Source organism: Rissa tridactyla, chromosome 8, assembly GCF_028500815.1.
Source record: "Rissa tridactyla isolate bRisTri1 chromosome 8, bRisTri1.patW.cur.20221130, whole genome shotgun sequence".
Taxonomy (NCBI): Eukaryota; Metazoa; Chordata; class Aves; order Charadriiformes; family Laridae; genus Rissa; species Rissa tridactyla.
The window spans coordinates 41,785,095-41,797,685 of record NC_071473.1 but is presented as its reverse complement, the minus strand read 5'-3'; the positions used below and the strand labels follow the sequence as shown (position 1 = coordinate 41,797,685).

The following is a 12,591-nucleotide window of genomic DNA, read 5'->3' as shown; positions in this document are numbered from 1 at the left end:
TCCTCACCACTATTCCCCTTTTCTTTTGCCAAGTTCAGTTATTCAGACAGGGAATCGCATGGTTCTCTAGATGATGGATCTCGACCATCTGTTTTGTCCCAGCGTTCTTCCCTTTTTTTCCCCCTCCCGTCTTTGAAAACTTCACGTTTGGGTTAAGAGACACTCACACCTTTGTCCTGTTACTCACCAAGTACCACTGTTTTTACCCTTGTATCCCAGCTCTTTCTGCCTCGCTATTGCAGCACCAGGATCCCTTACTCACTGCAAAGCCAGATGTTGCGCTCCAGCCTCCCCAGTCGTGAGGTCAGCCTGGAGCCAGTAGGCAGCCGCAGGTCGGTTGTGGGTGCTGGGTATGCCATGGAGGGGAGGTCTCTGGATAGGTACGCCCTCATTAGTATCTGCCAGAGAAGGGTGGATACATGGCTCTGCCCCATCTGTTTAGAGTGGCTGTAAGAACCACTGCTTCTGAGAACAAGGAGCCAGCCCCCAAAGTCTTTAGGAGTTATATTTTAGGCATTAAGTGCCGATCGTAACAATGACAAACCAGAGCCGAGTATAAGAAGGAAGGTTATCCTTCACTAGGACTTGCCCTATAATTTCAGTGAGCACATACTTTGCTTTTCTCTGCTTCCATGCAACCCACCTGCTGAAGAGGTGCAGAAGCTGCCTCTCCCTTAGCTGGCATCTACACTAAATAGGTTACAGCTGCTACTAATTTCGTTTAGGGCCTAACCCCTTGATGACAGAAGCCATGACATATGCACAGGAGTTTGATGAGTCCTAGATGAGGATCTGCACATGGTATTTCTGCAGCTCTCTTACACAGCAAGCAACGTATTTTCAGCCTAAGAAGTGTGACCTGATCCTTCACCACAAACGTAAATGAGCTGATATACTAACATGGTTAAGGTGGGCATTTGTAAGTGTGCCAACAGGAGGGAAAAACCTCACATACGTCAAGGAAGACAGGAATGAAATCAACAATGGCTCAAGAGCGGCAAGAAAAGCAACTTAAAGTTCACTTTAAAAAAAAAAAAAAAGAAAAGGCTTCTAGCATCATCAAATAGGAAGCAGCTAAATGAATTTCACTATTGATAATGAGCAGGAAACCCAGTGCTTGGGATCATGAGTTTATGCAAATCTGTTATTACTGCAAATTGGCATCCTAAGACCCTGATCATGCAACACTTGCACATATGCTAAACTTTATGCACATGAGCAGTCTCATTAACGCCAAAGACTTAGTCGTGCAGAAAACCGAGCAAATGCATGAGTGTTTGTAAGACTGGGATTTAAACACAAGGGATAGAAAACAAATTTACTGTATCATCAACAATTATTTCTGAAACCCATCAGAAGCCAAGGTGGTGCCAGAAGTCTGTTTAGTGTAGAAACATCCAAGGAGGGAGAGGAGTGGGATTTTGAAGATTGCTGCCTTTAACTCAATCCATTAGGCCCAATAATGGTGGGCCAAACACAGGAGGAAAACATCCCTGCCCAGATTAAAATATAACTGATTATGGGTATTGGAGACATAGTATTTCCCATCACATTTTACAAGATAAACTGGATTGCCTCTTAAAAACACAGATTTCCAACTTAGTTATTGTAAAGAAGAACTGGTTATAATCAACTCAGTTTTGACTAAATTATTCAGCAGTGTCTCACAAAAGTCTTACAAAATTAATTTAACTAGCATTAGGTTTATGTGGCTTCAGAGCTGACTGCAGCATTTATATAAATAGTTACAATAAATGCAAAGGCTTACATTGGAGGGAGGTGCCTATTGCACTGGAGCGAAGACCGATGGCTAGTCTTAGAGGTAGTTTTAATTAGAATATTCAGCAGTGCTTCAGAAAACAGAACAACTCCCTTGTGTTACGAAACCTGATGAAAATACGCTATTTCCTTGGGAATCCAAAAGAGTAAATACAATAAAATTTGAGTACTTACCAGCAAGACAAGAAAAAACAAAGAGCTGTGAAACAACTTCTGCAGAAGCCAAGCTTCTGCCAAATTTAAAGGGATAGGTCTGGAAAAGGAATTCTGGGAAAAGTGCAACCCTATTTTGTGAAGATGTAAAAATAAGGCCCCTACAGAAAAATAAGGTCTTGTTATCATAAATAGAACCAGTCAAAAGTCATGTTTATGTTTTATGATAATTTCTGTATGCTTTTTAAGCTTGTTTGTTTAGTACATTCTCAGCAGTCAGTTTTACTGCTAGTTTTTGTTGTAGCTTTTTTTTTTCCCCCCATACTTTCTGTTATTTCCAGCCAGTAGAATTGCTGCTGTCAATTTTGCAGTGTAACAGTAAAGTTTTTGGAATTATGGTACTTTCCATTTGTCACATCTTGCAGCTTATTTCAAAGCAGCTGTCTCAGGACCTCTGGGTACCATGCGTGGCCGTCTACCTGCCTCCTGACGAAGTCTGAATATTGCAAGGGCTCTTGCTTCTCCGTAGGGTTTGTTCAGGAGGGTTGTCATGGAGATAAGAGTGTCTGAAAAAGGCGGTATGGTCTTTCACGTGGCCACAGTCTGTGTGGCCAGGCTGCCCACAGCAATGGCCATGAGAGCAGGGAGCCAGGCAACTTGTGAAAAAAATGCTTTAGCGCATTTGCACTTGACATTTTGGTTATGGTTGAATGGAGTATCGGTGCATTGATGACCAGCTGTTTTCAAGTCTGCATGCGTCTTAAGAGGCTTAATTTTCTATATAAATAGCTTTGGGGGATGACTTTGGTGAGGTAGCATCTTCACTTCTGTAATCTCACAGCACAGGAATGCTGTGTCCCCTGAACGTGGGAGAAAGAAGTGAAAAGAGTAACACAGGCCGGAGCAGGTTGTTGGCCCAGAGCTCTCCTCCCACTAGCTCCTTCCCAAAGGAAAGAAAGTTTCAACTTTTTTCATGGGTTGAGTTTTCACTTTTTTATCTCATCTATAAAGGTTTCAAAGGAGGAGGTAGGACTTCTCCTGTGACTTAACTGGCATCTGGCAAGAGTGTGATTCTGAACTGGGCTTGAAGGGCCTGTCATGACAAAGATACAAGAAGTGGTATTGGTGAGAAGAGAAACGCTGGACATGCAGCAGCCAGAGGAATCAGCTCTGCAAATATTTGTTCATTCTGCCTAACGTCACCGCGTGCAATGTTGCTTTAGGTGGCTGGTCAATAAGATGCATGAGTTTGTAAACTCCTGGCTTCAGGGCACCACCATGTTCTGAACTGAAGGACTGTGACAACTGGGGAGCGGAGGGAAGTCTGACATGAATTTGAGCAGTATTCGTGGTGTTTTCAATGCCTACCTGCTTCATTCCAGCAAGTAAAGAGCGCAGATGATCTATTCATCAGCACAGCTCCGGCAGACTGAACCTCCCAAAGGCTGTGATGATAATTAACTCCTAAATGTTGCGGTTTCTTTGAAATACACTTTCAATTCTTTGAGGAAATAATTATTTCAGAATAAACGAGTCTTTCTTAATCCAGACCTTATTTATTATATTCTGAAGCACACCTTGAAATGCAACACTGAACACAAATTTCTCTTTGATTGGTTTAATGGAAACAATTTCTCTCTTCAGCAAGCACTTGCTTTCCGAGTGAAACCTTAACATTTTACTTCTATCTGTCTTGTCAATCACTGATTTTTTTTCCCCCTGCTAGCCCCACCTGGAGATGTCATATACCTCTCAAAAGCATGTAATCTGAAAAAATGCCGAACAAAGTTTTTTATTTTTCAAACCAGCCAACTAGTTACCAGTTGATATGACAAACGTGTCACACAAATTTATTCTTGGAAAAACAGTTCGTTCAGCTGATGCACAGCACTGGAGTGCAAGTTTCCTTAACAAAACCACAACTAATGCCCAACTGCTATTTTTCCAATTTGGTATTTCGTTTCATAGACTCATAGAATAATTCAGGCTGGAAGGCACCTCAGAGGGTCATCTCATCCACCTTCCTGCTCAAAGCAGGGTCAGGTATGAGATCAGGTTGCTGGGGGCTTTATCCAGTCTTAAAAACCTCCAAAGATTTCAACACAACCACACACCCTCTCTGGGCAACCGTTTCCAATGCCTGCCTATCCTCACGGTGAAAAGGTTTTTCCTCGTATCTTGCAGAAACCTCTCTTTTTTCAGTTTATTTCCATTGTCTCTCCTCCTCTCTCTCTGCTGGTTTGGGGCTCGTGTTACTAAGGGCTGTGACAAATAAACCCTTTTATTTCTGGTCAGTATTTCTGCATGCATTAGGGAGGACAATTACAATACCCTAAGGCTCTAAGGCAATGAATCTAAACAAAATTCTTCTGCTCCTTATGTGCTGTATTAAAAGATGAAAACTCATCCTTGCATGTAAGGAAAACAGAGTTTCAATGAAGATCTGACCCAGAGACTGGAGAGCATAGTTTTCCTATAAAAGATGTTCTTTCATTAAAAAGACTATTGTATCCTAAACAATTTATGATATATTTTTTTCCAAGGAACTTTTTCAATCTCACCGAGCATGCTGAAGTCATTATACATTTACTAGAGATGCTTCTTTGTCCAGACAGACCCACTATAGGTTACATTTCTGCAGGAGATTAAAAATGATGTATTAGTAGATATCCTTCGAAAAATACTCTTTTAAGCAATATGTATCCGCATCTTCCCAAACCTGGAAGAACATCTACAACAGCAAAGGAAATACAGCAAATCATTCAGGGCAAATAATATATAACCATGAGAACTTTTACCACTGTATATATTTAAATGAAGGGAAACATGTCGAAATGTGAAAGCTAAGCACTTCAGTTTATTCACATATTTTACATTCAAAGGATCAAGAGAAATATATTTTTTTTCCCCAGTAAAAAAGATTCCTCTTGTGGTTTCCAAAATTTTGACAGACACATGGAATATACATAATGAAGCATGTCACTGCAGTGCATACGATGAAAGCCTTGTGTATATGGAAAAAAGATAAAAACCAAACAAATTCGACCATTACCAGAAAAAGGGTTTCCTTTAATATAAATAAAGTTCAGAGTAGTGCTTTATTTTTAACAGATGACACAACAGTGGGATTTATCAACAACTCCATATTTACAGTGCCTCACTGGTAAAAATACTGGGCTTCGTCTGAGATCCTGGACGCTTCCTGAGAAGGCAACGTGGACTGAGGATTGCTCAGCACGTCAGATAAGCTAGGTGCTAAAAGGGTGAAATTAAAGCATACTTTTAAAAGGTGTAAGATGGCAAAGGTGGAACTGCTGATGCATCGTGTTTATGCCCTGGTCCAGCAAAACTTGCACCCCAAGTACTCCCTTTGATTTCAGTAGATCTATGGATGCTCCTTAGGTTAAACACAGGGTAAGTGTTTCAAAACCAGGAGCCTCAGAGCTAGACAACTGCTTGACTCAAAGATGCTATGAGCAGAGAAAACCGCTGCAATTAAAATTTTACGTGGTATGGAGGAACACGACCTTGAATTTAAGTCTGTATTCTTCTGCATGGGTGATTTCTACCACTTTAACTTGATCCTACAAGGTCTGGAGTCCAAATATCTCTGTCAAGTGACAAACTTGTGAAATCATCTTCTCCCCGCAGCCTCCAAAATCATAGCGCCAGTTTAGCAGATCTCAGTCTTTTTGGCAATTAAATAAAACAAGAACCAGATCTTTTTCAAAGTATTCACAAAATAATCTTTCACTTATAAAATGGCTGGCCCACCATTCTTGTATCAGATCTGACCTCAGCTCTTTAGATCTAAACAGTTCTTTAAAAGTTATAAAAATAAAGAATTGATTAATATACAAATATATATTTCAGAGTGATAAGAGAATAATATTAAACAAATTCCTTTTTTAATCTACTTTAAATTAAAAGAAATGTTTTCAAAAGTCTGGGCTGAAGCAGATCTTTATCTATTGACTCTTTAATGGAACCCATTCGCTGCAGATGGCCACGTACAACTTAATGTAGAAGCTCATTACTACAAAAGGACAGTGAACGTGTTTCCACTAGCAAAGTAATTCATAAAATTTTGGTATCTCGCTTTCAAGGACTGCAGATATTTCTAATATTAGAAACAAAACATAAGTCATGAAAAGTCTTGAGCTTCTTTAGAAATTTATATCTTTCCCTCGTGTTCATTATTTGAATGAAATCATTCATTTGTTTTGCAATAATCAGTTTGTTTTGTGTACTGTTTGTATACAGCGTAATATAAATGCTCTGCATGAATGCACACGTATGTACAAAACCAGTCAGTAATTCAGTTAAGAGATATGCCTGCTCACTGGGTCATTTCATACTTCCACAATACCACATTTTTCTGTAATATCCATAACAACATCATCTAGGTTGCTCCCTTCTTCCGCTGAGATGCCCACGCATGTTTTCCTTCCATTTATCTCAAGCAGCCGAAACAGCAAGGAACGTTTTTGAACAACCTATAATACTCTTCCTGAATCTGAAATAAAAATATTGAATTAAAATATGAAATGGATTTATTAATTGGTCTATATGTCTTCTAATTCATTTTGTACTGCTCCTGTCACTAGATGTTTTAAGGTGGGGCTGCTTTTGACTTTAGGACAGGCTACTCGGGATAGTGTGGGCAGCATGAGTCCTGCTGCTAACTGGAACGACTGGAAGTGAGTTTTATTGCATGTGTTGTGTTATTTCACTGGGATAATGGCACTATAACCAGTTTTAGAACTTTAAAAAACACTTTTCCATGTTTCATACATTGGTTTTAAAACTGGGAGGAAATACATGAGAAGGTAAAAATTGGGCAGAGGTTCTATCTCCAGTGAAGGCAACAGGAAAAATTTCCCTCTTCCCTCTTCTCCCCCATCAACAGCACGAGAATTTCCTCCCTTGCTCTGATCAATCGTTCGCACCACAGCTCCCCTGCAGGGCTGGGTACAAGACCGCCAGAGTTGCTTCCCACATGGAATGGGACACTTACCTTCCTAGACAACACGCAAAGAAATATGAAGATGAACATCCCCTGGAACGCGTTGAAGATTGTAAAAAGATATGCAGTAACCACAGATCCCTGTACGACGTGGAGGACCCCGAAGATCCAGGTAGCCCCAAGGAGGAACAGGAGAGCAAGAGCACCGCGGGCACAGGATCTAGACAGGAAAGCAACATTGGGAACAGCGCGCAGGAGCGTGTTATTTTCCCTCCTTCGCTGCTTTGGACGGTGAATGCTGCCTAGGGAGTTTTTTTCTCAGCTGCAGAAGCCTGAGAAGTGCAAATGCATGGGCTGCTCTTTAGGGTGTGCTGTAACACTGTGGCACGAGTAGGCTCACGTAATCGCTGCAGAAGAGCAAAGGAGTAAAAACTGGAGGGTCTTAAAACACCGGCTTCTTTAATCTTCAGATATGTTTTCTCTGGTGTACTGCAGCACCATATGATTTGATTTAAATCTACTGTTAGTGTAATTCCCCAAGGAAAAACATATGTCTGTTATGAAGCATTCCCCCACTTTTCCTCCTCCCCCTGATCCTCCTCAAAAAATAATCCAGAAAAATGTACAGTGTGCTCTTAGGTCAGTGCATGTGCATGACATCAAAGGGTTCTCGGGCTGCCTCTCAGGTTCACTGCAGAAGACGGTGCCAGTTGGAAAACTAGACTTTCTTTCTTTCATTCTTTGATAAATTTTGTTTTTAGAACACAAATGCTCTCAAATAGTTCCTGGGTCAGCATATTGATGCTTTAAAATTATAGGAACTGATTGGCTATGATTTTTTTTTCGAACATGCCGTAGAGCCCTGCTCACAGACTTGAGCAAATTACAGCATGTTGTCTTGGCAATGAAGCCACTGATTACTTTCTTATTCATTCTCAGCCCAGTCATTGCAGGACTTCCTTTGAACAACAGACATTTTTAGCACTGTTCCTCTGAAAATGAATAATTTTCAACTTCATTAAAACCAGCTCACCACATGAAGCTACGAAGAGTGAGGAATAAGAGAAAGTAATCAATCAAACAATTGCTAAATCCTAACTATAAATCTAGTGCAATGCATTGAAACTGCAGGAGTGTTCCTAAGCAACACAAACAGTAAGTTGTTTTCAATGTTCCCTGTAGTACACTTCAGCTTTTCCTGCACAAACGCTTTTCAAGGTCCCTATAAATCAGTTTTAAAGAGAGTGAGTTGATGGAAAAATCATAGCAGCATGCAAAGTAAAAATCCTGGAGAGAATCCCCCCCCAACGCCACAGAAGCACAATGTCCTACTGTAGACTTTTTACAAATAACGCGAATGGCTTGATTCTCTTATCACTGTAGTACTTGTTACTTCAAGGCAAATATTTGGGTCCCAGTTCAGGCATAAGTTTTGAAATCTGGTTTGACTTGCATAGAGGCTGTGGAAATTACTTCAGAAAAAAGGACAGTTACCACCTTAACCTTGCCATCAGGCCTTACCCTCTTGATACGGGCTGATACAGGCCACTCTTATTCCTTGTACCCTCTCACGCCACCCCAGCGTTACTGTACAAGGTATTGCTCAATGGCAAGAAAGACTGCAAAATCTACCTCCAAATCTATATACAGAAAAAAACCCTTTATTTTTCTATGCATCTTCCAGAAGATTACATTGTTATTTTTGAATACTCGCTTTCATCTCTGGCTGTATTTAAACTTACAGAAGGTAGAATTTGTATTAAATGTCGAACTTACCTTATATTTTCATAACAGCTAACTTCTGGCTTTAACATTGCAGTGTGTCGAAATACTTTATAAATAATCACTCCAAAAGCCAACAAATTAACCTGGGGGTAGTGAAGAAAGACCTTTTAGTTGAAACCAGGATGCTTTTGAATTTCAATAACTGTTACACATTTAAATGAAACAAGCCAGATAAAGTTTCTGTGTATATGAAACCTACAGAATCCAGTGCCGGGAGCGGAAAACCCCCACACTTTTCTGATCCACTTGTATTAAAAAAATATGAGCCCTGTAATAAACATTGATCAAACAGGGCTGTAACTCAACCTTATCTCAACAATATCACTACCAGCAGTCTGCAAATGTTTATTGATTTTATTGGTAAATCTCTTCGATTTCCTGCTGAGTATTTTTTTCTTTAAGTAGAGATACTTAAGAAGAAAAGAGAAAAGAAAAGAAAAGAAACGAAACGAAACGAAAAGAAAAGAAAAGAAAAGAAAAGAAAAGAAAAGAAAAGAAAAGAAAAGAAAAGAAAGGAAAAGAAAAGAAAAGAAAAGGAGAAAAGAAAAGAGAAAAGAAAATAAAATGTATTTTCTATTGTACTGTGTCGTGTAGATCTTGACAAAATTTATGTCTTTTGTTGCTGAATAACATTAATAACATCATATATTCTGAGGTCTTTGGGGTGTGAAAACTTTCAAGTGGCACAAAAAAACTTTGAGGTTTACACAAAGAATTTTTAAAAAACTAACTTTGGTTGAAAGGCTCCTTGCTGTGTATTCTCTCTTATAGTTTATGTTTGGTTTACAGGTGAATAATTTCGGTATGTTTTTTTGCCCTGCCTTCTTTATAATGGCATTGCTTTATTTGAGTTTGAAACAGAAAAAAGCAACTAAAAGAAGCAGTTTTGCAAATGATGCTCAATTATGGTTCTGAACCTCTGTTTGCTCTGCTAGGCTTCACTGATCTTTCATTTAAATTTATACTGCATCCTTTAACAATGTGGATGGGTTTGCTTTCTTGCTTTTAAAAAAAAGATCTTATTTTCCTTTGCAGCATTTAACATCAGAATCTAGTTTAAATGTTTGTAAATGAACCAAATTTTAGCTGGATGTCATCCAGATACTATTTGTAGATCCTTGGTTGTAATCCCTTAGCTGGTTCCTGTGGGCTTCCAGCTGTAGAATGAATAGAATTATGTCTTCCCCAACTAGTTTCTCCAGAAAGACTGTGTGGCTTTCCTCCTTCCTTCTCTTTCTTAAAAAAAATCAAATAATCCTCTGAGATGAAAACAAAAGGCTGCTGTAGGAGCACAGCATCACTGTAAAAAGAATCACTTTCATTTGTTAACACTTGTTATGTATGTCCTTAGAACATTTTTGTTGTGTCAAGGGGGGAGTACCTGATATTAAATGCAGGCTCTGCTTTAATTAGCTGCATCCTCATACTTTAATACAGCATAATGTATTTACAATTTGATAAGACAGGAGATAGAGCTGATTAGCAGTTTAGGGAATTAATCCTTCACTGAATACCTTGTACTTGCGCTGATCGTGAGAGCTATTCTGAAGCTCCTTATATTTAAAATTGTAATCTATAATATCTCCTAAACCAGCAATTTTTCAAAGTTAATTATAAGTCAGCCAGCAGTTGTGGGTAATTATATGCAGACTTACTTTTTATCTTATATTTGTTGGTGAATAATATATCAAATAACTTAGCGCACACACTGTAATCTGCATAACCCACCTAATGTACTCGTTAATCTGAAGAAGGTAGGGTGAAATGTGATCAAAGTACCAGGAGCACGGAGAATACGCACCGCTACTTCTTTAGAAACTGCCATCAAGATGGCAAGCGCAAATCACGCGACCAACCTTCCTCTCTGCTGGCCCATCACCAAGATCGCTAATGTCAACGAGAGCCTTCCTATTGCCACTAACAGCCCCTGTAAGAAGCTCTGTGGGCCAAGCCCCGTTATCCTTCGGCCACATGAACCAGCTGCAGAACTGGGAGGTTTTGCGGAGCAAGGATGGGGTGGGCAATGGGCAGATGTGGGGCCTCGCGGCAGCGGGCTCCATTTCTCTTTGTCCCAGCGGGGCTCCTTTACACAAATACTATTTACACTGTCCGTTGCACAGGATAATAGGATTTGGCCCTCTGCATTAAAGTAATACCCATTAACTACGATCTTTTCATTCATCAATTCATTCTAATGGGAATAATCTGTACGTATCAGGGGAGCGGGAGAGGTTAACGCCGGCTTCTCGGAGTCAGCTGCCAGAACACAATTACTGTACAATACGTCTCAGGTAGCCTCGCAGGAGGTAGTGTTACAGGGTAATGAGGGTGAGCTTAACTTCTGAAATACCCGGTCATTTCCAAGATTTATTAAAGTCTTATGTCGGTTTTTGCCCCATTTTGAAGCACTCCATTAATAAAAAATACGTATAGCAAAGTGCATAGGCTGCCTTTACACAATGTTCAGTTTCTCAAAACAGTAGCTTTTAGGCAACATAGGGTTGGTTTTTTTTTCTTTTTTTTTTTTCTTTTTTCTTTTCAACCTAAGTTAGAGCCCCCTTGAACTGCATTTTGTCCGTTGAGGTACAAAATAGGTAACAACAAAGTAATTGTAACTGTCCTGTGATGCGGAAATGCAGCAAAACTTGAGGAAAATAACATGAACTCATGAGTAAATCCAGGAGAAAAAGCTAGCCAATGTTAATAATGTGTCAAGTGTGGCCTTTAGAGAAAACTCCTAATCCAACAAGTATCCCACGCTTAACATTTTCTGCTTCAGCCTGATACTCTCTGCATGTTCTTTGCTACGAACATACCAGTAGCCTCAGCTATTTCTGGGAAATGTAAAGTAAAATGTTCGGTTGGTCTGAGTAGGAACACTGAGGATTTGGACTGGGTAGGACTAAGGGGAAATGGTCTGATATCCCTAAAGACCCATACGCCTTTCAACAAATGGGATGGGAAGTCAAGGCATCCAAAATGCACGGCCAAAGATACAACCACTTAAGACTTTTGAATTTGTATCCGAAACTGAGCTTCAAATGAGCAGAAATGGAGGTAGTTGCCTGTAAAAGTCATCTAAAATATCGATAGGCACAAGGAATCCTGGACTCCTGAAATTTCCAGCTGGGACAAACTGAGGGACTTCTGGATGACAGACACTGAAATGTCTAAAAAGGCTTCAGCTGCTATTTATAGCCAAATGCTGTGATTTATACTCACTTTGGTTGTAATCGCATGTTTTCGTTTTTGTAATTAAAGCACAATCTTCAGATCTTGTTGAATAAACCTTGGATGACGTTACAATTAAGGCTGCCTTAAGGTGACAGGCAAGGTGAATGAGAATGAAATGGCAAAAAACATAAGGCAGGCTGCCTCTGGAGAGGCGCCAAGCTGGAGCAGAGCAAGATGTGCAGGCAACTGTGAAACCGAGCTCAGGACAGACTTTGCCCGGGCCTGGAAAGGTCCAGCCTGGGGACTGTTGCTGCCACACGCCGGCTTTGGGGAGAAGTTACCTGTATAATGAGCAGAGCTACTCCCCAGCTTTGGGCAAACCCAAAGCGTGAAATGCTGTGGCCCGGCCGCAGTTTTATCAAGTGAATAACGACATTACAGTGTGACACGGTAAGTTCTCGTGCCTTTGTTTTCAGTGTTATTACATGGCTGAGCAGTCAGAGAAACTGCCGTGTGTCCTGAGAGGGGCTTCTCGGCAAGTCTAATAGGCTAAAGGGGAATTGCATTGATTCCAAGCCCAGAACTGAATTCTTTCTCTTTTTTTTTATTTTATTTTTTATTTATTTAACAAACCACCCCAAACTGCTCTTGGGCAAACAGTGCATTCAGTCCTTCCTATTTCACAAAGGAAACCTCTGACTTTCCCCCTGAAAGCCCAGTTCTGTGAGGTACTG

At 40.1% G+C, this 12,591-nt stretch overlaps 1 protein-coding gene across 2 annotated transcripts in view; it reads right to left on the bottom strand.

Moving 5' to 3' along the window:
- Nucleotides 1–3,468: 3,468 nt before the first annotated feature.
- Nucleotides 3,469–12,591, bottom strand: part of ADGRL4 (adhesion G protein-coupled receptor L4) — a 78,160-nt gene continuing 69,037 nt past the window's right edge. For both annotated transcript variants that reach the window (XM_054211661.1, XM_054211662.1), the window contains 3 exons: nt 8,675–8,766; nt 6,950–7,118; nt 3,469–6,448 (listed from right to left, as the gene is read on the bottom strand). In XM_054211661.1, coding sequence (XP_054067636.1) covers nt 6,386–6,448; nt 6,950–7,118; nt 8,675–8,766 — 324 coding nt within the window. In that variant the 3' untranslated portion in view covers nt 3,469–6,385. The remainder of the gene's footprint in view (nt 6,449–6,949; nt 7,119–8,674; nt 8,767–12,591) is intronic.